Raw genomic sequence first — 21,569 nt, 5'->3', positions numbered from 1 at the left:
TTTATTTCTAGGCTCTTTAACTCACATGGATCCCAAACAAATAGGACTGACTCTGGGGACCGCTGCCGGGAGACCTCCGCATATATAGAAGAAAGCCTCAGAGATCTATCAGCATGGCGATTCTTAAGTTAGTACAAAATCCCAGCCTTTTTTCTTTCTGAATAAAGTTATCTTTCTTACTGGACCTCCTGTGGTCATTCTTGAATAACTTCAAGTTCACAGACAACTTTACCCTAATTTTTTGTACATATAAACCAATGGAGAAAGTAGAAACCCTCGTAGGCAACGGTTTTCATTAATACGAACGAAAAAGGAGAAAGGAGGATACCATATACATGCTGCCGAGGTGACATCAGCAGCCGGTTAATTGATGCCGCTAAGAGGCACAAAGAGCAATCGAGAATATAATGGTTGTTCCAGCCCAACGTCGCAATCTATCCTGGAACGTTAGTTTCTCGATCATCGTGATTAAGTATGCCATTTAAGCTCCAATTTGGGATGCAGGAAACGACCAAACACATCACCAGCAATTGCATTTTTCACTGCAGCAGTTTGCTTAACTAATAGATAAAAATGGCTTTGTTTGGCATTTCACTGCAGCTTGTCTTCCTTCAGTCCTCAGAAAGAGCATAAACTACCGCAGTTCGACTTGGCGCATACACCAAGAAAGAGCGAGGCCTGTTGTCGAATAACCCTTCCTGCATGTCCAAAAACGATGCTGAAGGCCATTCTTGAAAAATCCTCAGAGTTCACGAAAAAACAGCCTATAAGCGAAAGTCTTACAGTGCTGAAGTACTCTGCTGTGTGATCAATTCGATTGAATCCACCAAACAGTTTATCGTCGGAATCCAAAACCACCTGAAGGTTCACTCAATTAATTCATTACCACATGCACCAATTGCATTAATGAACCAAAATCTAGACTTGGGAAGGCCATCATCATAATCAGAACTTCCAGAGAGATCATAAACAAATGCACTCACCAAAAATTGACAATGAATCCAAAACCAAATTAGTACAGAATTCATAAAGCAGATAAAATATGTTCCAATAGCGAGTTCATAACAAGAAAAGAGGTTTACAGTGAAACATTAACAAGCCATATAATTAATTATATGGTTCAAAGATCCAATTTCGGGTGCCGGACCCATGGCCAGATCGGTATTGGGTCCAATCCATTCCAGCTACCTACATAACATATCCCGGATCACAGTACCAAATATGCTGGGAGGGGGACGGAGAGGGGAGAGGAAGAAAGAAGAGAAGGCAGCAGGAAGAGCAGAAGGAGAGGAGAAATACAGGGCAGTAGGTCGATGGTGGAAGACGATGTTTGCGTGACCAGGGGACCAGAGGGCTCCTGATTCAGACTCTTAAACTAAAAGATCCTTTTTTTTAATTAACCGAAAGGACTGGACTGTCCGAAATGGGACTTTTCCTTGGTAAATATCGATTGACAGGAACTGGACCAGGCGAAACAAAGTTCCTTAATATGGTTATAGCTCTGCATCAAGGTTTGCATGTCACAACTGTGCCAAACCATGCTAGCACATAGCTCCCTGTTGACAAGACCGAAGGGTGTATGCCAACATATCTATGCCATGCACATGGCTTGTGCCAATCAACCTAAGTCTCCTGCTGCATCATGCCAGCTGGAATATAACGGGCACACTAGATGCTAGGAAGGGAACTACATTTGTTCATATAACAAGAGAATCGGCCTTTAATCAACATCGAGATAATGAAGTTTGATCATATTATCACAATTAATAATGCAGGCAAATCAAAAGGTACATATAAGTAAATAAATTAAATTTTAGTTACACCTTTTATGACAGCATTTATATTTAGCGTCAGACCAAGGTTTAGCACATTGTCCTAAGATTATATAGCAATAACTGCAGCAGAACTAGACATTGGTTATATGCTGTCCAGCTGCATATATAATCGACAATAATTATAAATTATTTTTATATTATTTTTTATTTCATCAAAAGACATTGGGATCGACTTTTCATTACCTCATAAATATATCTCATCATAAGTTTCTTTTCATTATCTGTCAACCGAAAAACTCAAACAAGAGGGTCCATTACTTTTAATGCATAAACTATAAAATTTCAAAAGGACGACATTAAGTTGATACCACTGGTCCTCTTACCTTTTGCTTCTTTTATCCATTTGCTTATCACCCATTTCTCCGAGGTAAATATGTTTTTCAAGATATGATTTTGACGATGCATGCTCTATAATGTCAAGTAGTAAATCGAGTGACACCATATCTTACCAATTCCTTGCTACCTATGAATTCTTTCATCATATTTAAAGTCCTAATATGATTATAAAAAAACTTAACGATAAAGATTACCCTTTCTAAAGTCTTCTTGATGATAGGAATCTTTCTAATATCCTTCAAACTTAAATCAATGCAATGTGCTGCACATGGAATCTAATATAGATGATATCTTTTTACTTCAAGTAATTTATTTAAGACAAAAGATAACAAAACTGATAAGACATAGGAGTTCTTCCATTCAAATTAAAGAGAGAGCAATTAAAAGATTAAAAAATTCAAAAGATAAATCTTACCAGCTAGCACATAATTGCTTCTATTGTCGGTTATAACTTAGACGATATTTTATTCACTAATTTTTTTCACAAATTTGTCGACCAACTCCTATATTTCTTTGTGGCCCTTTAATAAGCCATTTGTATAATCCAACTCTTCTTCTAGTAATATAACTCGTAACTCATAATAACTTGGAGGTTTTAATCCACCATCATCTCTTTCAATAACTTCAATCATCTCTTTAAAATTTTTCAAATAACAAGTACTAAGGGAAAGACCAATCTGATAGAAGAAGTGAGCAATATACTAAACTGTTCTTCCCCTTATTTCCTTATCACAAGCATCATTTATATTTGTTTATCTTAGTTTTGCTCCTACTTAACCTTCTTGTTTTTATGACCCTTGATACATATATAATTTTATCGGTCTCTTTTTACCTTTCTTAACAATCATGACTTCTTTTTTTTTTTGTTATATACTCTTTTCCCCACTTGTATTGACACTTTCTAAGTAATCTTCTTCTTCATCGTCTCTAATATGTTCAACATTATCTTTGGGAAAAATCTCATTAGATTCATTTCTTTGCATCGTTTTTTCAATCATATAAGCCAATAACTTTTTTTTACATCAGGTGGACACTTCTTGCATGCTTATGCATTCTTGAAGTTCCTTGATGCTGCTTTGCATAGAAAATACCATCTCTAGTGGTCTTATCATAAAAGATACAAGTAACTACATTAGGATCTTTAGGATTCTTTAAATAATTATATTTTCAAGCAGGATCATTTCTTGAATTTTCTAATGAATCTTCTGAATTGCTATATACACTTACCATTAATCATAAAACCCTAATAACAGTTCTAAATAATTTGAATTTTGAAACTAATAGTGTTAAAATCTAAATAAGGGCTATTATATGATAATAGTAGTTAACAATCTACTACTAACAATAGTTAGAGGGGAGAAAGAGTCACCGATAGTGGAAAGTGGGGAAGGAGAGGGTGGTAGTGATGGAGGAACTTTCGAACAACGATGGCGAAGGAAACTATGTACGACAATAGCAGCGATGATAGAGGAAGTAATGGATGATAGCAACAGTGACAGATAAAGCTTTAGATGATGACAGCAGCGATGATGGAAGCTGCGAATGATGACATCATGGGTAGAGGAAGCTTCATATATGTCCGTCGATGATGGAGGAAGCTACGGTCCTCTCCCTCGATGGTGGAAGGAGCTGCACATGGAAGCAGCGACGACTGAGGGAACTACGCACGAAAGCTAGACCTTCGGACCCGTTCGTCAGCGATAGAGGAACGGTCAATCCTATGCATTAGCGATAGAGGCAATGGCAAAGGAAGCGATGATGGAGGCAATAGTTGCGCACAAAGTAGGGTTTATGGCTAGGGCAGTGATTTCAATAGGCGCTCGGGTGCTCGCCTAGGCGCTCGGGCAAGGCGAGGCGAGGCGAGGCCCAAGCGCCTCGCTTCATTTCCAAGTGGCGCGCTTCAAAGAGGCGCCGCCTGGGCGCGGGCCCGAGCCCAGGCGCTTCGGGCGACCGAGCGCCTGGGTTAAACCAAGCGATCGAACCAACATTTTAGGTCTGGTTTGGTCTCCAGTACTTTAGTTGGTTCAATTAAATCACCGATATCAACGCGACTTCCCCAACCCTAACCCTGCTCATCGTTCATGCTACTATTGTCGTTATCACCGCTCCCGCTGCTCGCTGTTGTTGCCACCGTCGCCGCTCTCCACTCTCACTGCCGCTGCCGCTACCGCTGCTCACTTTAACCGTTGCCACTGTCGCCGCTCCCACTCCCGCTACCGCTGCTCCCTGCTGTCGCTGCTATTGTCGTCGCTCCCGCTACTCACTGCTACCGCTGCCATTGTCATCGCTCGCCGTTGCCGCTCCCGCTTTTCTCAATTAGCACCCTCGATCTTCCCTTACACTCTTCTCTTCTCTTTCGCTTCTCTTCTCTTTCGATTCTCTTCTCTTTCGAAAGTATACTATTAACAGTATACTGTAACAGTATTTGTATTTATTAGATTAATAATATATTATTTTGATTTTAATACTGTTAATTTTTATTTATTTGAAATTATTGTTAGGTTTCAGAATAAATGACAAGTGTGCAGAGTAACTCAATAGAGTCTCCAATGACATCAAAAAAAGATCCTGCATGGAAGTATAATTATCTAAAGGATCCGAAAGATCCTAAGTGACTTGCATGTTCTGCGACAAGACTACTAGAGGAGGTATTTTTCGTGCAAAACATCTAGTAGGAAATTTCAAGAATGCAACAACTTACAAAAAGTGTCCACTTGAGGTAAAAGAAGAGTTGCTGAGTTATATGAATGAAAAGAAGACGCAAAAGAATGAATCTTACGAGAATTTACCAGAAGACAATGTTGAACATCTCAGGGATAAAGAAGAAGATTATTCTGTGAGTATTTAACCTAAGTGGGAGAAAAATATACGACAAAAAAGGAAAAGACATTATGAGTACTAAGAAGGGTAAAAAAGGACCGATGGATCTATATATGTTTCAAGGATCACAGAAGCAACAAGGGCAAGCAAGAGGCTCAAAATTTAGACAAACAAATATAAGTGATGCTTGTGATAAAGAAATAAGAGGAAGAACAATTCAACATATTGCTCACTTCTTCTATCAGGTTGGTCTTCCCCTTAGTACAACTCGTTTAGACAGTTTTAAGGAAATGATTGAAGCTATTGGAAGATATGGTGCGAGATTAAAACCTTCAAGTTATTCTGAGATGCGAGTTTCATTGTTGTAAAAATAGTTGAATTATCCAAATGACTTACTAAAGGGTCATAAAAAATCATGGGCAACACATGGTTGCTCTATTATATCAGATGTTTAGACTGACAGGAGGCGTAGGAGTATAATTAATTTTATGGTTAATTGTTCTTTAGGGACTATGTTTATAAAGTCAATAGATGCTTTATCTTTTATGATTTACTTGACAACTTCGTGGAAGAAATTGGAAAACAAAATATCGTTCAAATCATAGCCGACAATGGAAGCAACTATGTATTAGCCGGTAATATTCATCTTTTGAATTTTTTTAATTATTTTTTCTTCAATTAAATGTGTTAAACTTTTAAGTCTTATCATTTTTGTTATCCTTTGTCTCAGGTAAATTGCTTGAAACAAAAAGGCAACACTTATATTGGACTCCATGTATAGCACATTGTATTGATTTAATGTTGAAAGATATTGGAAAGATCTTAGACATCAAGAAAATCTTAGGTTGGGCAATTTTTGTTATTAGATTTCTTTATAATCATATTAGGGCTGAATTTTTTAATTATTTTATCTTCAATTAAATATGTTAAACTCTTAACTCTTATCATTTTTGTTATCCTTTGTCTCAAGTAAATTGCTTGAAACAAAAAGACAACACTTATATTGGACTGCATGTGCAGCACATTGTATTGATTTAATATTGGAGGATATTGAAAAGATCTTAGACATCAAGAAAACTTTAGAAAGGGTAATTTTTGTTGTTGGATTTTTTTATAATCATATTAGGGCTTTGAATACGATGAGAGAATTTACAGGGAACAAAGAATTAGTGAGATATGGTGTCACCCGATTTGCTACTTCATTCTTGACATTACAGAGCATGCATCGTCAAAAACATAATCTAAGAAACATGTTTACCTTTGAGAAATAGGTGATAAGCAAATGGACAAAAGAAGCAAAAGACAATAGGGCTACTGATATCATATTAATGTCATCCTTTTGGAATCATGTAGTTTATATATTAAAAATAATGGACCCTCTTGTTCGAGTCCTTCGGTTAGTGGATAATGAAAATAAGCCTGCAATAAGATATATTTATGAGGCTATGGATAGAGAAAAGGAGATGATTAAAAGATCTTTTAATGAAAATGAAGAAAAATATGAGAAAATTTTTACAATCATTGACGAAAGATGGAATTGTCAACTTTATCATCCCTTACATGCAGCAGGATATTATTTGAACCTTGAATTTTTTTATAAGATTAAATCTGTTGGGTTTGATGCAGAGTTTTGGATGGATTATATCAGTGCATTGCAAGATTAGTTCCCAGCCTTGAGGTGCAAGATAAGATTATTCGTGAATTTTCTTTATATAAAAATATCAAATGTCTTTTTGGAATTCCAATGGTCGTTCGATTCAGGACTACGTCTCCAGGTATTAATAATTTGATATAATTAATTTCATCTATATTATATTACTATGTTATTGCTAATAATAACATAAATTTGGAAATTCCATCCCGAACTTACAGTAATTTGCTATCAAAGTACTTACTTTGACATGTAGTGCTTCGGGTTGTAAACGAAATTAGAACGTTTTTTAGCATATAAGGATCACTAAATATTTTTATTTTAATTAATTAATTAATTTAGATAGATGTATTAATATATTTTTAAATTATACGACATGACAGATTCACTCAAAGAGAAGAAATCGGTTGGAACATCAACGATTACACGATCTTGTTTACATAAAGTATAATCAAGCTTTGAAGGTTCGTTATGATTTGTAAAATAGAATTGATCAAATCTCATTGCAAGATATTAATGATTCAAATGAGTGGTTGATGGGAGAAATGGGTGCTAACTTGCAAGATGCTGAAGACGAGCTTGTATTTTAAGATGATAGATTGATATGGGGAGATGTGGCAAGAGCTTCAAGTGCTAGAGAATTACAAACATATACAAGACAAATGACAAAGAGAAAAATGAGTACAAAAGCATCAAGCTCGGCTCTTATTGTTAAAGACATAAAGAATGAAACATATTTTGATGAAGAAGAGTGACAAGAGGATGAATTCAATAACGATTATTTGTGTGAAAATGACGATAATATTGATTATAATGAATGACTTTGATGTAAATTTTTTTTGTTTTGAATTTTGAAACTTTTTATTAATGTGACATTGTGATTTTGTACCTTAGATTTTCTTAATTTAATAGCATATTTTTATTTAAAATTTTAAATAATTATATTTATTAATTATATTTTATATTTTTATATTTTAGCGCCTCACTTCGCTCGGGCGAGCGCCTAATGCCTCGAGCGTTTTTTAACCTTGGCACCTTTTGGCGCCTAGTTGTCACTGACTTAGCTGGTTTTGCCTAAGTCGTGCGGCACCCTTGCGTGTCCGTCCGCAAAGGTCAGCCTCCCCGAAGTCTCCCATGTCCCTTAGGACCCACGAAAGAGAGAACGGGTTAGAGAAAACGTCTCAATCGGGATCCACAAGCAAACATCTCCGAAAAACATTTCATAGACAATGCAAATTACAAACAGACTTTACAAGCTCTGAACAGTTGCACAACAAAGGGTAAAATGGTCCATTACAGACCGAAAATCTCTCGCACGTGTCCACATGACACAACCTTTATTTACAAGCCTAAAGAGACCACCAACCCAACTAAAATGAGACTATTAAGCCTTGGGCCGCCCCTCTACATGTTGTACATAAGCATTACATCAAACATCTTGTTTAGAAGTTTGTCCGTGACATAGCGCTTTTTAAATCACTGGGCTAGGGGTCGCGAGGGGGGGGGGGGGTTGTATGCACAAGTTTAGTAATGTTATATAGCTTAGTTGGTTCAATTGAACTAACTAAGCTACTGTTCAGTTGAACCAGACTTGATAGTCTGGTTTGAGTGATTTGTTTTAACAGCGTGCTCGCCCGAGGTGCCTAATGCCTCTAGATTCAAGTGAGCGACCAGGTGATGCTTCACTGAACCGCATTGCTTAGTCGAGCTTTGAGGGGCTCAGGCCTCACCTCACCTTACCCAAGCGCTTAGGTGAGCACCCAAGCACTTATTTAAACCCTAATGTGAAATAAATTCAGAACATTTTCTTAGGTTCTTAATTACAACTAATCTTCCTTTTCTTAATATGAAGCTACATTCTATTTTCTGATTAGGATGACATCCTATTTTAGGCTCTAACTGTTGAGGCTCAAGTTTATGATGAAGAACTCTTTAATCTTTAGGTTGTAGTATTGGTCGCCACAGAGTTGTTAGATTAGCACTTCAGTGTAGAGGAACATCTGAGAATTATATGGATCGGTAATGCTAGGACAAGAACCACTAATAACATGTTCATGAACCATGTCATTGAAATTGGCCTAACTATCAATTGTGATGGCACACACACCACGCCAACATCTTGTAGCCAGCAAAAGATACTAAAATATTAAAACCCTCACCTTTGTATTACTTCTTTAAACTTCAATCATTTTATGAATTCTTTGAATTTTCTGAAAATTTCCAACCTTTTTCTGAGGAAGCCAGATGAGTTCTGAACTGTGTAATCAGTTTTGGGCACCATGGGCAACCCTAGCAGTTGTACATGGATAATATGGGTTTAAATAGCCTGATGAGCAATGAATCACAAACAACTCTTTCTTTACAACTGAAGTTACACTGCAGTTGCAATATTTACACCAGAGGGAGAAGACCCATGGGACCTCATACTTAGCAGACATAATTAGTTGCAAAGCAACAAGTAAATATGAGGTAAAAACTAGTAATCAGCATCCAAGAATTCACATGTAAAATATGAGGGCAGCATGGGGTGTCACCATGTGCAGTCTTATCCTTTGCACGTAGAGACTGCTTCCTAAAAGGAAGCCATAAATATCAAGTAGGATCTAACAAGCCCGTGCAACTTGATGCTAAAAGAGCCTTGTCAAAATAAAATATGAAGTCCAAACAATAGACGTAGCTTTTCATAGGAAGGCATTTTGTGAAGGTTGACATACCTTGAATTTTCCAGGCTTTAAGCAACCAACTTGGTAGTTGAAATAGCTATTACTCCAATGAAAATTGAAAACAAATACCAAATTCCCTCGTTCAAAAATAATCATCTTATCCCCCTCATCTTTCCGTGAAATATATTGGTGCTCTGATGTCATGAACTGCAATACACATCCACTTTAAACAACATCCACATGTAAAAATATCCTTCCATGACAAAAAAAGGACTTATGCATATTTTCTGGTGAATAATTTTGAGACAAAATGCCCATGGATCTACATTGGAGAAAAAGCAACAGTCACAATTTTAATACTGCAATCAAAGTCTAAAATGTTCATATTGAAATTTTTTCTCTGATGAATGACTATCTGTTGTTCATTTCATGCCACGTAATTATTCAGTCCAAATTTTTGCTCAACTAAAATACATCATCTGTGGCATTTTCTAATGTCTCAGAAAGATTATGATATGATATTCTACCCTAATTTAGTAAATTCATATATCATTAAAATCATTGTGAAACTTGAAAAGGAAAGTGATAACAGATTAAATTTTAATAAGTTTGCAAAATAAGAATATATTTTGGCTGATATCTAAATATTTTTTTATAGTTAACAATATGGATCTTCCTTAACCAGCTAATCATTGCCACAGGATTGTAAAGATTCTACCCGCAAAAAAAAAAAAAAAAAGAAGGAAACATACGCCATATTGCTCCTCAAGATGTTGCATTGCTTGATCAAATTCGTGCATTCCTCGATACCTGAGATAATCTGCATCTCCCTAGAATTAAAAAGGATGATAAGTGATCAGATACTATAACAGGGCAATCTGACAAAATTTGTGTACAGAACACAAGTGAGTATTAAAAATAATGAATTTAAATAAATTTAAAAAATGCTCTAAATTGTTTTTTAACATATGGAGATGCTATAGGAAACTAATTTTCAAGGTAAATTCACAAGATGGTGAAACAGTATAAAGAGCTGCCTGCATTAACCAACAATACCTGCTCACTACCAATAAAAAAAACAATGTAAATCGATATGATCTGCTAACTTCCTCCAAGTGAAACATTTTAGAGTTTAGATGACATCTCACATATTTAACGTAACTTATAGAGAAACCATCATATGCATCCATCAAATTGATATCTAAGTAAAACTTTAAGAGCATATATCTAGGATCTTATGTTAAAGGTAACATCAGATTCAGCTATATATTTAAGTATGACAAAGCAAATAGATGTATCATGACAAAATTGGGTTTTTTCCTGATAGATACAAAAGTAACAAACTATAAGATTTGACATTTTGCAATCAGTGGAATCAAGACTCAAGAGAATCCAGTTAGCAACAGATCGGCAGATGAGAAATTTTCAAAGCATAGCTTCATGCATATATGTGAAAACAAACTAGTATTTTCATTTATGATTGAAATTACAGTAATAACAGACCACACAATTTGTGGCCAATGACTGTTACCTCCAACTAGAACATATTGACATGACATGGTCTATCTCCCCTTGTTAAGTTTGTCAGTTTTACCAAATCTTGATCCACTTCCTTGTGTCAAACTAGTCACAATAAACTACCATGAATAGAAATAAAAATAAATAACATCATCTTCCTAACTTACTAAATCAAACATACGACGACATTTATCATAACTATAATTGTTCCCTGGTATCACTGCCCCATTTGGAAGATGTTGATCACCTCTTGGAAAATCTATCCATTCTAGCAAAAGAAAAAAAATTGAAATTAACAAGAAAAATCATGTCAATAGTCTGTGTGCCAACAATTTAATTAATAAATAAAATAATGCCAATGAAGGTCAAAATTTAGAATAATTTAAGCATAACATGACATATTGTACCTGGATGCCCAAATTCATTTCCCATGAAGTTTAGATATCCTTCACCACCCAAACCCATTGTGACTAGTCTAATCATTTTGTGCAGAGCAATTCCACGATCAATCCTGGGAGTTGATGGTCTATCCAGTGCCATAAAGTCATACATATCCTACATAAGCAATGACAGGGGAACTCAGTCCATAAAGATAATTTCACCGCAGCTTTGTATTGCCGATAAAGATAATTTCAGACTTTTGTTTCTGCTGTTCAATTAACAGAGTATAGTGAAAGATAATGCACCCACTAACAAGAACAAGAAGAAGAATAAAAGATTTACAATATGAGCAGCTCACAATTAACAAGTACAGAAAAAAGAATAAAGATATATAAAATTGTTGCCAGTACAACATTTTTTGGATTTTGTACTTCAAAATAAGTATTGAATATTCTCTTGTTCTTTTTTGACTTTAGGACAATATTGCATGATCATAATCAACAAAAGTAAATTACTTTATTCAGAAAGAAAGGAACTAACCTTTAACATATAAATAGCCATGGCAGTGTTGTTCTACATGTTGGCTTCTCCTGAACAGTTTGTATAGCACACAGGTTTCTTTTGATGGTTGTTTGATACCAATATATTCTACTTGTTAGTTGATTGTTTATAATTGTATATGTAACAACCTTTTTTTTTTGCTGATAGAGATTAAGGTAGAGTCTTGTGTAGAGATGATAATACCCCTGCTTTTCTTGTTTTTGTTTGGGGCATGGTTTAAAATACTGCCTGTACCAGTAGGTATGTAGCCTATTGGATGCGGACTGGATGATTTTGTCCAATTCAGCCTGGTATATGCTGTATCACTCATTAAGCTCACTATACCAAGTTTACCAGGCGATAAAGAGATCAGTACTGAAGGGCATGAGGTGTTTGGCTCCAATTCTTTTTTCTTTTTAAATATGATAGCAGTCACAACTGTCAATTCTTTTTTTCGTTTTTCTTTTCCTCTCTCTTTCTCTCTCTCTCTCCATCTCTTTCTCTGCTTCTCTCTTCTTCCTTCTCTATGTCCTCCCCTACCTCCATCAACTCTCCTCCACTCTTCTCTCTGTCTCTTTCTCTATTCTTTAATTTACCACTCATCCCTTAACTGGACTCGTACTGACAAATAAGTGTGTAGTGATACATGGTAACCATACACCAACAATCCAAGGACCAGTACCCATTCAGTACCAAGATTTGAAGCCTTGACTTGGGGACATGATTGTATCATTTTATGTGTGGCAGTATAATGTTTTATTTAATTGCCAAAAATAAAGGAAAATGCATTTAGAGTATGTAGAGTTTGTCTCAAGTGATGAATGAAATTAGATATTATCAAGAAGAAAAGTTTGCCATACAAGTCACCTAGTCTTAGAAATGCTTCATGGATTAATAACACAATTTGGAAAGAAGAACGCCATGTCAGAGATTATTACTTGAAGATAAGATATGAACACATATGAAATGAAGAGTTTAACTAATATAAATAATCAAAGTTAAGAGCAGCCTTCAACTACAAATAATCACTGTAAAAACCAGAAGCAGTTTAGTTGTTAAATTACAAATAATTTTGAAATCAACTTTATAAAGTAACAAGAAAAGTTACGAATTATCACGGACTATCTTTAACTGTTAAACAACTGAAATAAGAAATCTTTCAAGATACTATAAAGAACTTGAGCATCAAATCATGATGTGTATGATGTGACATACAGAAAATTTTAACAAAAAACAATACAGTAATTGCATCACATAGTGACAGATTACATAATGTTCATCACAAGAATGATGTTCAAATAAATTTCATGCTGATAAAGAAAACAAATAATTTCTCAACCTTAAAAAGGGATGAAGTTAGCCAATTTTTGGTCAGGTTACTTTCAGTTTAGTGTCACAAAATGTCCACTACTTACCACCAACGAAATCATGACATCAAAAATGCAGAAATCAGAGTAAAATAACATTTAAAGTATTGGGAAGAATTTATACCTTTGCATGTTAATGAAACATTGGCAAGTGCACTAACTACTATTTTTGTCACTTTCAATGTTTTGCAGCTTTGAAAATTCCTAAAAGCTCAAGAGACATCTTAACTAAGCCTATACAGTCATTTATTGGTGACCAAGGGGCAGTTGGACCATACCGCTATTTAAAGTTTTTAATAAACTAAAGTTGGTTATATAACCAGACAAAACAAGTTAATATCAGGGGAAAAAAAAATTGTCCTTGTTATACCCATGATTCGTCTTACCCGTCTATACTGATGTACCAACCAGCTGTCGGTACGATACATACCGATCTGTACAAATATACCAATACATAGTACATGGGGGTGCGGGTGCTCCAATGTATCTCCCGTACTGATCCCCTGTTGGACCGGTATGTACCACTCGTACCAAACGGTATGCCACAGTATGATGAACCTTGGTTATGCATTATGTTCAAATTTTCAAAATACACATGATACAATATTGCTGAAAAAGACTATTAAGAACCTTGTCCATTAACCAAAATGCGATGGTCTTGTCACCAACAAGAGCTTGGTCATGGCTTTCAGCATAAGCCACACATTTCTCTAGCCATCTCCTATTAGTGAGATTGTGAACAATTTCACCCATCTTCCAATCTTCATCCTTTAACCTGAAAAATCACCAACAGAAGTCCCTTTCAGTCCACATATACATATGTTGAACTTGTCAAAATCTTAGTCATCAGAAAAATAAGACTAGGTATAAATTTGAGTCGCTAGAGTTTATATGGTATATAGCATATTGGAATGACTTTGAGAATTAAAGATTGCTGAATAGTTAACACTAGTAGCTAGTGAATGTAAGTACGTTATAATTGTGTTAACATTAAATACAATGCCTTTGTCAAACATTATTGCATTCTGTGGTGTGAACTTTTCTTAAGATAAATTAGTCAGCTTCATTCTCAGATTTGTGTATAACATGTGTTGGAAAGCTATTTGGGTACAAGAAAGATTGATCCATAATGTTAAAAATATTATTCAACTAAAGAAGACAAAGAAAGTTTTATTCCTCCCATGAAGAGAAAATGTTTTGCTGAACATGTGTATGTGGTTGGAGGACCTTGCCTAGTTTTTATTTCAAATTTATGTATACATCATGTGAAGTCTTTTAATATAACCCATCATTTGTCTTTTAAGCTGCTTCATGAATCAAATTACTTGATTCGAAGTAAGCTATTCTTGAAGCCCAACAATGTCCAGTATCAACTAACAAATTAACAGGGTAGAGAAATTGAGCATGAAGTAACAATGCTAAGAATTATTTTTCTTATACTCAACTATAGGTAAACACTTGAACGTCAAACTTAATAAACAAATGTCTTTAAATAGAGAATTCCACAACCAACTTACTTCATCATTTCAATCCATTTATCTGGAATAGCCATATGAAGGCGATACTCAAATCCAACACCACCATCTTGAACAGGGATGCAGAAAGTTGGCATTCCACTAACCTATTTAAGTAAATTGTTACAATGAATGCAAATACTATGCAATTCTAAATAAAAATAGTACATGTGTTCACTAAATTATGAATAAAAGCATGGTTAGCAATATCATACCATACCACTCGTTACAGGTAGTACATACCAATCTGATAGAGGACCGGTATGGGTGGTACATCAGTACACTTGAGTATACCGTGTGTTGGTACACTCGGTACAACTCAATACGTACCATACAGACAGCTGATCGGTATACCGGTATGGTACAATATTTAGAACCTTAAATAAAAGTATATAAATCACCAAAGATATCATGAATGGTCTTAAATCAGAATTGCATATGATTTAGCATATCCACAAGATTGCCCAAGTAACATGAAAAAAACAAAATAAATATAAGAAAATAATAGTGCATATGTTTCTCAATGACTAGATGAAGAACCATGACTTGGACAGACAAGTCCAGTCAGTCTAGCTAATGCATCCAGAGCATGATTAATGGAATAGATTCAAGTTTGGACCAATCGATATGGACCAATATTTATCAGTCCAATGGTTAATCAGTATGTCCTGAGACCAGTATGTGAAACATGTGATTTCACCTAGCCAAATTCGAAATTTTACTCACTGCCCAGTAAGCTTACCATTCCAAACTTATAGAATGGTAGCATCATTGGTACCAAACTTCAGCAGGTGGTAAGCCTGTTGTCTGACACTGGTACTTATTTTTTTTAGCAATTACACAGCTGTCAACACTTCTTTTTTCTTCCCTTCTCTCTCTTTCCCTCTTCTATCAACAAATTTCTCCATCTTGCTGCCTCCACCTCCCCCTCTCATTAGCTTTGCCGCAGCATCCTCCCCTCCTGTCTCTCTCTCTAGCCCAGGTGGCACCAACCAATACCAGCCATATCAATACCAGTATGCCAATCAATACCGTTCCAGTCTGGCCAACCACCAAGAAGTATTAGTCCTAGTGAGAGAATTTATTCGTCATTAGCTAAAAATAAAAAACTGCTGCAACCACCTCAGTATTTAGCACAACATAGGTATGGTATGGTGTAAAAGCAGCATAGAGCCATTTGCTGCTTAAAAATAAATGGCAAGAGATGGGTAAGAATAACAAATAATCTAAAGCAGGTACAAGGTTCTATAGAAAAGCAGCAAAACAAAGCTCCTAGGATGAGAGGAAGTGAAAGTAGAGATAAAAAACATATGCTAAAGAGAGAATATAGAGAAAGACATAAGGCCAAAAGGACAAATAGAAAAGAGAAATAGTTGAGAAATTCCCTGTGAAGATGTGTGTCTCTCAAATTGTTTCAAGTTGAAATTCCCTGTGAAACTTTCAACTACAAAATTGTGATGAGAGTCCATTAAAGGGTTCCTTGGGTTGATACTCCATTGAATGCATCAGATTTCTTGAATTTTGACTTAATATACCTTTATGAGTGATAGTAAGTGTTGGATATTGCTGACTAAAGAATCTGTAAAATTGATCCACAAATCATGTGAACTTCATTAACGATATCCATTGATGATGAACCCTTGCACTGACTTGATCTTTTGAACTCCAATTTCTTCATTTGTCACAAAATCATCCCGTTTGATCAATTCCTAAACCTTCACCTATGTCAGCATCTATTCCTATTCAGAATCCTCTTCATCCAGAGCTTCTACATCTTCAGCAACATACCATGAGATTCAGACACATCACTCTAAAATGGAAAATAATCTGTGATTTAAGAGCAGTCCTGCATCCATCTTTCACAATTTATCAGCCTGAGTTTTAAATTTCAGATTTAAGTTCCTTCAATCTAAAGAGGCATCATATTATGCCTCTGTGAATGATGTGGGATCAATGAGCTCCAAACAATGACCATTTGCAACAATATAGGGCTTCTCATGTGAGAATGGCATAAAGCTGATTATCTAAATATTAAGATAATGGACTTCCGCTGGGATTCCAGAACAGATGTAGACAGCATGTCAGATCTTTTAGGTAAAAAACAAAAATATAGTATGACTCTGAGGATTCTTGAAAAGTAGGAAACTGTTAAAGAATGGAAGAATTCTAATGAAACTGAGGCCTGATTAATCTTGGATGACCATAACAACTCCTTAGATGCATTAGAATTAATCTGTGATATTCAATTATTCCACAAGTACCAAAATTTTTTTCTTCCAACCATTGCCATGTAAGGTCAAAGTTCTTTTTCTTCCAACCATTGCTGCATTATAAGAGTAAGCTCAAATTCCTCAATACCCATAAGGCCATAACATCCTAAAACAGCTTAAGTTTCCAAATAAAAATAGATATTATTATTAACAGGCCCTTTTCTACAAAAAATAATAATGTTTCAAGAATTCAAATTTACAGTCAAGCTTTACAAATGGAAAACAGTACACTAAATACTATTTTACTTGATTGACAAAAGGTACTGGCATTCACCTTTCCATGATCCTGTTGCTATAAGGGTATTTAGGGAATAGAATGGATATAATGAAAATAGCCTCTTGAGTATGTGAGGTAAGGTATGTACTTCCAACCTTCTGAAGCCACAGTGGTCGCAGCCTCATGTACTGGGCTGCCCTTTTGAAAAAAATGAACTGCTTATGTAACCACAAAAGGACCTACATACGTATATACACTCGTCTCCACCTGATACTGCAATGGATTTCAAGATGTCATATCTATCTACTTTGATCTAACATTAGAATTAACTTATACAGAGGTTTTTTACGACTTAAATCTCACACCATAGGGATTGTGAAAACTCAGTAGTAAAAGCCCATCAACTGGTTTCCACTTCTTCCTACTTCATAACACTAAAATACATGTCTAGTTCAAGTATCTTGAATGTACCAACAACCTTATTCCATTAAACTATCTAATGAAAATACTTGCAAATTACTTTCATCCACCATCTAAATATCCCATTCTTCAACTAGGAAACTATAGAACATCTCCTATTTCCAAAGGACAAATACAAGAAAATTCTCCTCATGCACTAGGATACTCTTTTTTATTTACGAGTTGGGTCAAATTTAAGGACTCAGTGTCACTTTTCATATTTCAAAGATAACCAATGGAATTTAAGCTTCATATTTCAAAGATATCACTGTTCACTTTTCATATAACTTTTTCATGTCAGTACAAGTACCAAATAAACAGAAGTTCCACTTACATCTTCACCAATAGTAACAGCCTCTGGGTAAAGCCCATGTATCATGTCATTTACCAGCATCAAGAAGGCCACTGCATCCACATCAGTAGCATACCCAAAGTATTCACTGTAATTCCCAGTAAAGCCTACCTGTAATAAGCAGGGAATACAAGAGCAACAATACAATAGAAATAAATGTTAAAAATAATTCATATATCAGAGCACTCCTGGCTAGAACTTTTCCTAATTATACAGAGATAGATACAAAAATTTAGTTCCTAAGAAACTTAGTGACGTTTAGTAGGCTGTAAACCATATTTCCTGAATTATGCATATATGTAAAATGTAACTTTAAACATCAACATTATCTCAAAATGTACAGAATCATAACATAAAGAAAATGAAACATAATCATCTTGTATGGAAAGCAGTATTTTCCACAATTGACAGAATAACTAACCGCAAGTCCATGATGAGTGTACATCATTGAGGTCACACCATCAAATCTAAAGCCATCAAACTTATACTCCTCCAGCCACCATCTCGCATTGGATAATAGAAATCTTAAAACCTAGAGGAAGGAAGATAATAAGGTGAATTTTTTTCAATTTAAAGAAGTAACATAGGTGTCTAGAATCGAAACATTTCCATACTTCCCAACTCCCATAGTTGAAAAGGCGAGAATCCCACATCCAGTGATGGCCCCGTGGGCCAGAATGGAAATAATGTGTGTCAGTGCCATCAAATTGATTCAGTCCATCAAGTACATTGTTTTGATGCATGACTGGAAATAAGACTGAATAAGTTTAGAAGGTACAGTTTATTTTCTAAACTGAATCACAAACAAGGATTTAAAATATAAAGTTGTGCTTATGCCATACATTCTATGTTGGTACATGCATGCATACTTGCAAAGATAGACAAATGAAAGAAATTTGCAAATACATGTACATGTATATGGGTTCACTTTGTACCCAAATAATAGATCCCAAAGTTCTTTTAGATTGATAAATAAGTCATATCGGCATACCATGCATGATCATGTCTGGGCACGAAAACAACAAACAGAAAGGTTCAAGCACCAAGCAAATAGAATGCAGTCAACACTCTCATTCACCAACCATAATCCAAGTATAAGGATTGGATAAAAGATCTGGGACAGCCTTTTGTAATATATGAAAATAACTCCAGTGGAACAAAAAACAGGTAGCAGTTATCTCAATCAACAAAGTTGAGAATCTTTTTCAATGTGATGGTAGGTTATATTCTCAATCGTAGCCTGAAAGCATATTCTAGGAAAGTCAAATTTAAGTAAACAGAAATTACACAGAATCGTAGGAGTAAAATCCAAATAACCAGCTAAAACATAAGGAATCCATGAAAGTTACTTATCCATGGAAATCGTGTGCACGGATGGATTGAATTTCCAGCTAAAACTCCATAGAAAACAAGAAAAAGGAACATATCTATTACCTTGGGCCCTTTATTTCTTAGAAGTCAGATAATCTTCTAGTGTTGGCAAAACAGGTTCTTTAAATAACCAAGGAAATGTTGAGCTCAAAATCCACAAATAAATTGATGATCATGATACAAAATATCAACCAATGCATTTCACTTATCATGCATTTTCAAACTTATTCAAAATGTAAAAATATAATCGGTGTTACATTCTAGGTAATATTACAGAAGGATTATTGTCTTGTGTCGACCGTTGTTGCCAATCCTAACTTGGACCAGTACATGGTAATATTACACAAGAATCGTCGTCCGATGCCAACGTGCGGTACCAGTCCTGGCTTGGATTGGTACATACTGATCAATACTAATGTACCATATATAGGTATGTTAGTACGTATCAATTTCCAAGAAATTTGCCAGAAAATGGCCAAAAAAATTACCTGAAAAATATAAAAAAATCCTATTTTAACCCTTTTAATCAAAATTTAATGCAATTTAAATTTAAAAAGGTGCAAACTGATCAAATTTCTTGGAAATTGGTACCAGTCCTGGCCTAGATTGGTACATACTGATCAATACTAATGTACCATATATAGGTATGTTAGTACGTATCAATTTCCAAGAAATTTGCCAGAAAATGGCCAAAAAAATTACCTGAAAAATATAAAAAAAATCCTATTTTAACCCTTTTAATCAAAATTTAATGCAATTTAAATTTAAAAAGGTGCAAACTGATCAAATTTCTTGGAAATTGGTACCAGTCCTGGCCTAGATTGGTACATACTGATCAATACTAATGTACCATATATAGGTATGTTAGTACGTATCAATTTCCAAGAAATTTGCCAGAAAATGGCCAAAAAAATTACCTGAAAAATATAAAAAAAATCCTATTTTAACCCTTTTAATCAAAATTTAATGCAATTTAAATTTAAAAAGGTGCAAACTGATCAAATTTCTTGGAAATTGGTACCAGTCCTGGCCTAGATTGGTACATACTGATCAATACTAATGTACCATATATAGGTATGTTAGTACGTATCAATTTCCAAGAAATTTGCCAGAAAATGGCCAAAAAAATTACCTGAAAAATATAAAAAAAATCCTATTTTAACCCTTTTAATCAAAATTTAATGCAATTTAAATTTAAAAAGGTGCAAACTGATCAAATTTCTTGGAAATTGGTACCAGTCCTGGCCTAGATTGGTACATACTGATCAATACTAATGTACCATATATAGGTATGTTAGTACGTATCAATTTCCAAGAAATTTGCCAGAAAATGGCCAAAAAAATTACCTGAAAAATATAAAAAAAATCCTATTTTAACCCTTTTAATCAAAATTTAATGCAATTTAAATTTAAAAAGGTGCAAACAAGGATGAGAAAGAGAATTTATGTTTTTTGGATTGTTGAGGAGCAACTTGCACATTCTTTTGTTTCTTCCATTGATTTTGAATCATCTACAAAGATATGAGTTGAGATATGAGATTGTGTCAAAACTTCACTATTTCAACAAATTAAGTAACAAACGGAAGCAACTTCTGTACGTTCCTTCATTCTTCTATTGATTTTGAATCATCTACAAAGATACGAGTTCCTTCATTCTTCTATTGATTTTGAATCATCTACAAAGATACGAGTTGAGATGTTCGATTATTTGTCAAAACATTACGATTTCAGCAAATTAAGTAATAAACAAAAGCAACTTGTTTGTACCTACTTCAACCACCAAAATAAACAACGTACTCCATAGTCGATGGATCAGGATCCTTAATAATATGAATTTGCATATATATATATGTATATATATATATATATACAAGGTTCGCAATACCGTATCGTACCGGAGTTTCGATCTGGGCTCGGTACCGGTACGGTACGGTATATCGCTCGGTACACCCAGGTGTCCCGAGCGGTATATTCAAGCGTGCCGAGCACTGTAGCAGTGCTACAGTACCGCTACAGTACCGGACCGGTAACAGGCGGTCCGTGTACCGGAAGCCTGTCGGACCGGTACGTACCGCTCGTACCGGGCGGTACGGACCGGTACTGCAAACCATGTATATATATATATATGTATATATGTATATATATATGGTACGACTATGGATCCAACCTTGAAACTTGAAACCACTCCCATGACATGGTGTGCTGGTAAACCGTATGTCATTTGTCTCCTCGTATGAATGGCAAGTGCTCGAGGAGCCTCCTAAGGCAAGTATGA

The 21,569-nt window shown here is 35.1% G+C and overlaps 1 protein-coding gene across 2 annotated transcripts; it reads right to left on the bottom strand.

Annotated features, from left to right (window-relative positions):
- Positions 1–467: 467 nt before the first annotated feature.
- Positions 468–18,664, bottom strand: LOC135611753 (1,4-alpha-glucan-branching enzyme 1, chloroplastic/amyloplastic-like). 2 transcript variants are annotated; one of them, XM_065107398.1, is made up of 11 exons: positions 18,538–18,664; positions 18,341–18,455; positions 17,906–18,030; positions 14,629–14,732; positions 13,742–13,886; positions 11,231–11,378; positions 10,991–11,091; positions 10,058–10,135; positions 9,357–9,512; positions 784–858; positions 468–698 (listed from the first exon to the last, which is right to left on the bottom strand). In XM_065107398.1, exons 1-11 carry the CDS (start codon positions 18,574–18,576, stop codon positions 612–614), a joined length of 1,173 nt encoding a protein of 390 aa, XP_064963470.1. In that variant the 5' UTR covers positions 18,577–18,664; the 3' UTR covers positions 468–611. The 2 variants fall into 2 exon arrangements, with proteins under 2 accessions (XP_064963470.1, XP_064963469.1); XM_065107397.1 differs by having other exon boundaries at positions 17,906–18,034; positions 18,345–18,455; positions 18,538–18,635.
- Between the last annotated feature and the right edge of the window lie 2,905 nt (positions 18,665–21,569).

Source organism: Musa acuminata, chromosome BXJ2-5 (assembly GCF_036884655.1).
Source record: "Musa acuminata AAA Group cultivar baxijiao chromosome BXJ2-5, Cavendish_Baxijiao_AAA, whole genome shotgun sequence".
Lineage (NCBI taxonomy): Eukaryota > Viridiplantae > Streptophyta > Magnoliopsida > Zingiberales > Musaceae > Musa > Musa acuminata.
This window is presented reverse-complemented; position numbering and strand designations above follow the sequence as displayed.

Bases quoted from the DNA above. Each gene is read 5' to 3' on its own strand.
- LOC135611753 (XM_065107398.1), bottom strand. From the start codon at position 18,576: ATGTGGGATTCTCGCCTTTTCAACTATGGGAGTTGGGAA. The intron at 18,456-18,537 runs GTATGGAAATGT...TCCTTCCTCTAG, and splicing joins TCAACTATGGGAGTTGGGAA to GTTTTAAGATTTCTATTATC. The intron at 9,513-10,057 runs GTATGTTTCCTT...TGTGTATTGCAG, and splicing joins ATCTTGAGGAGCAATATGGC to TTCATGACATCAGAGCACCA.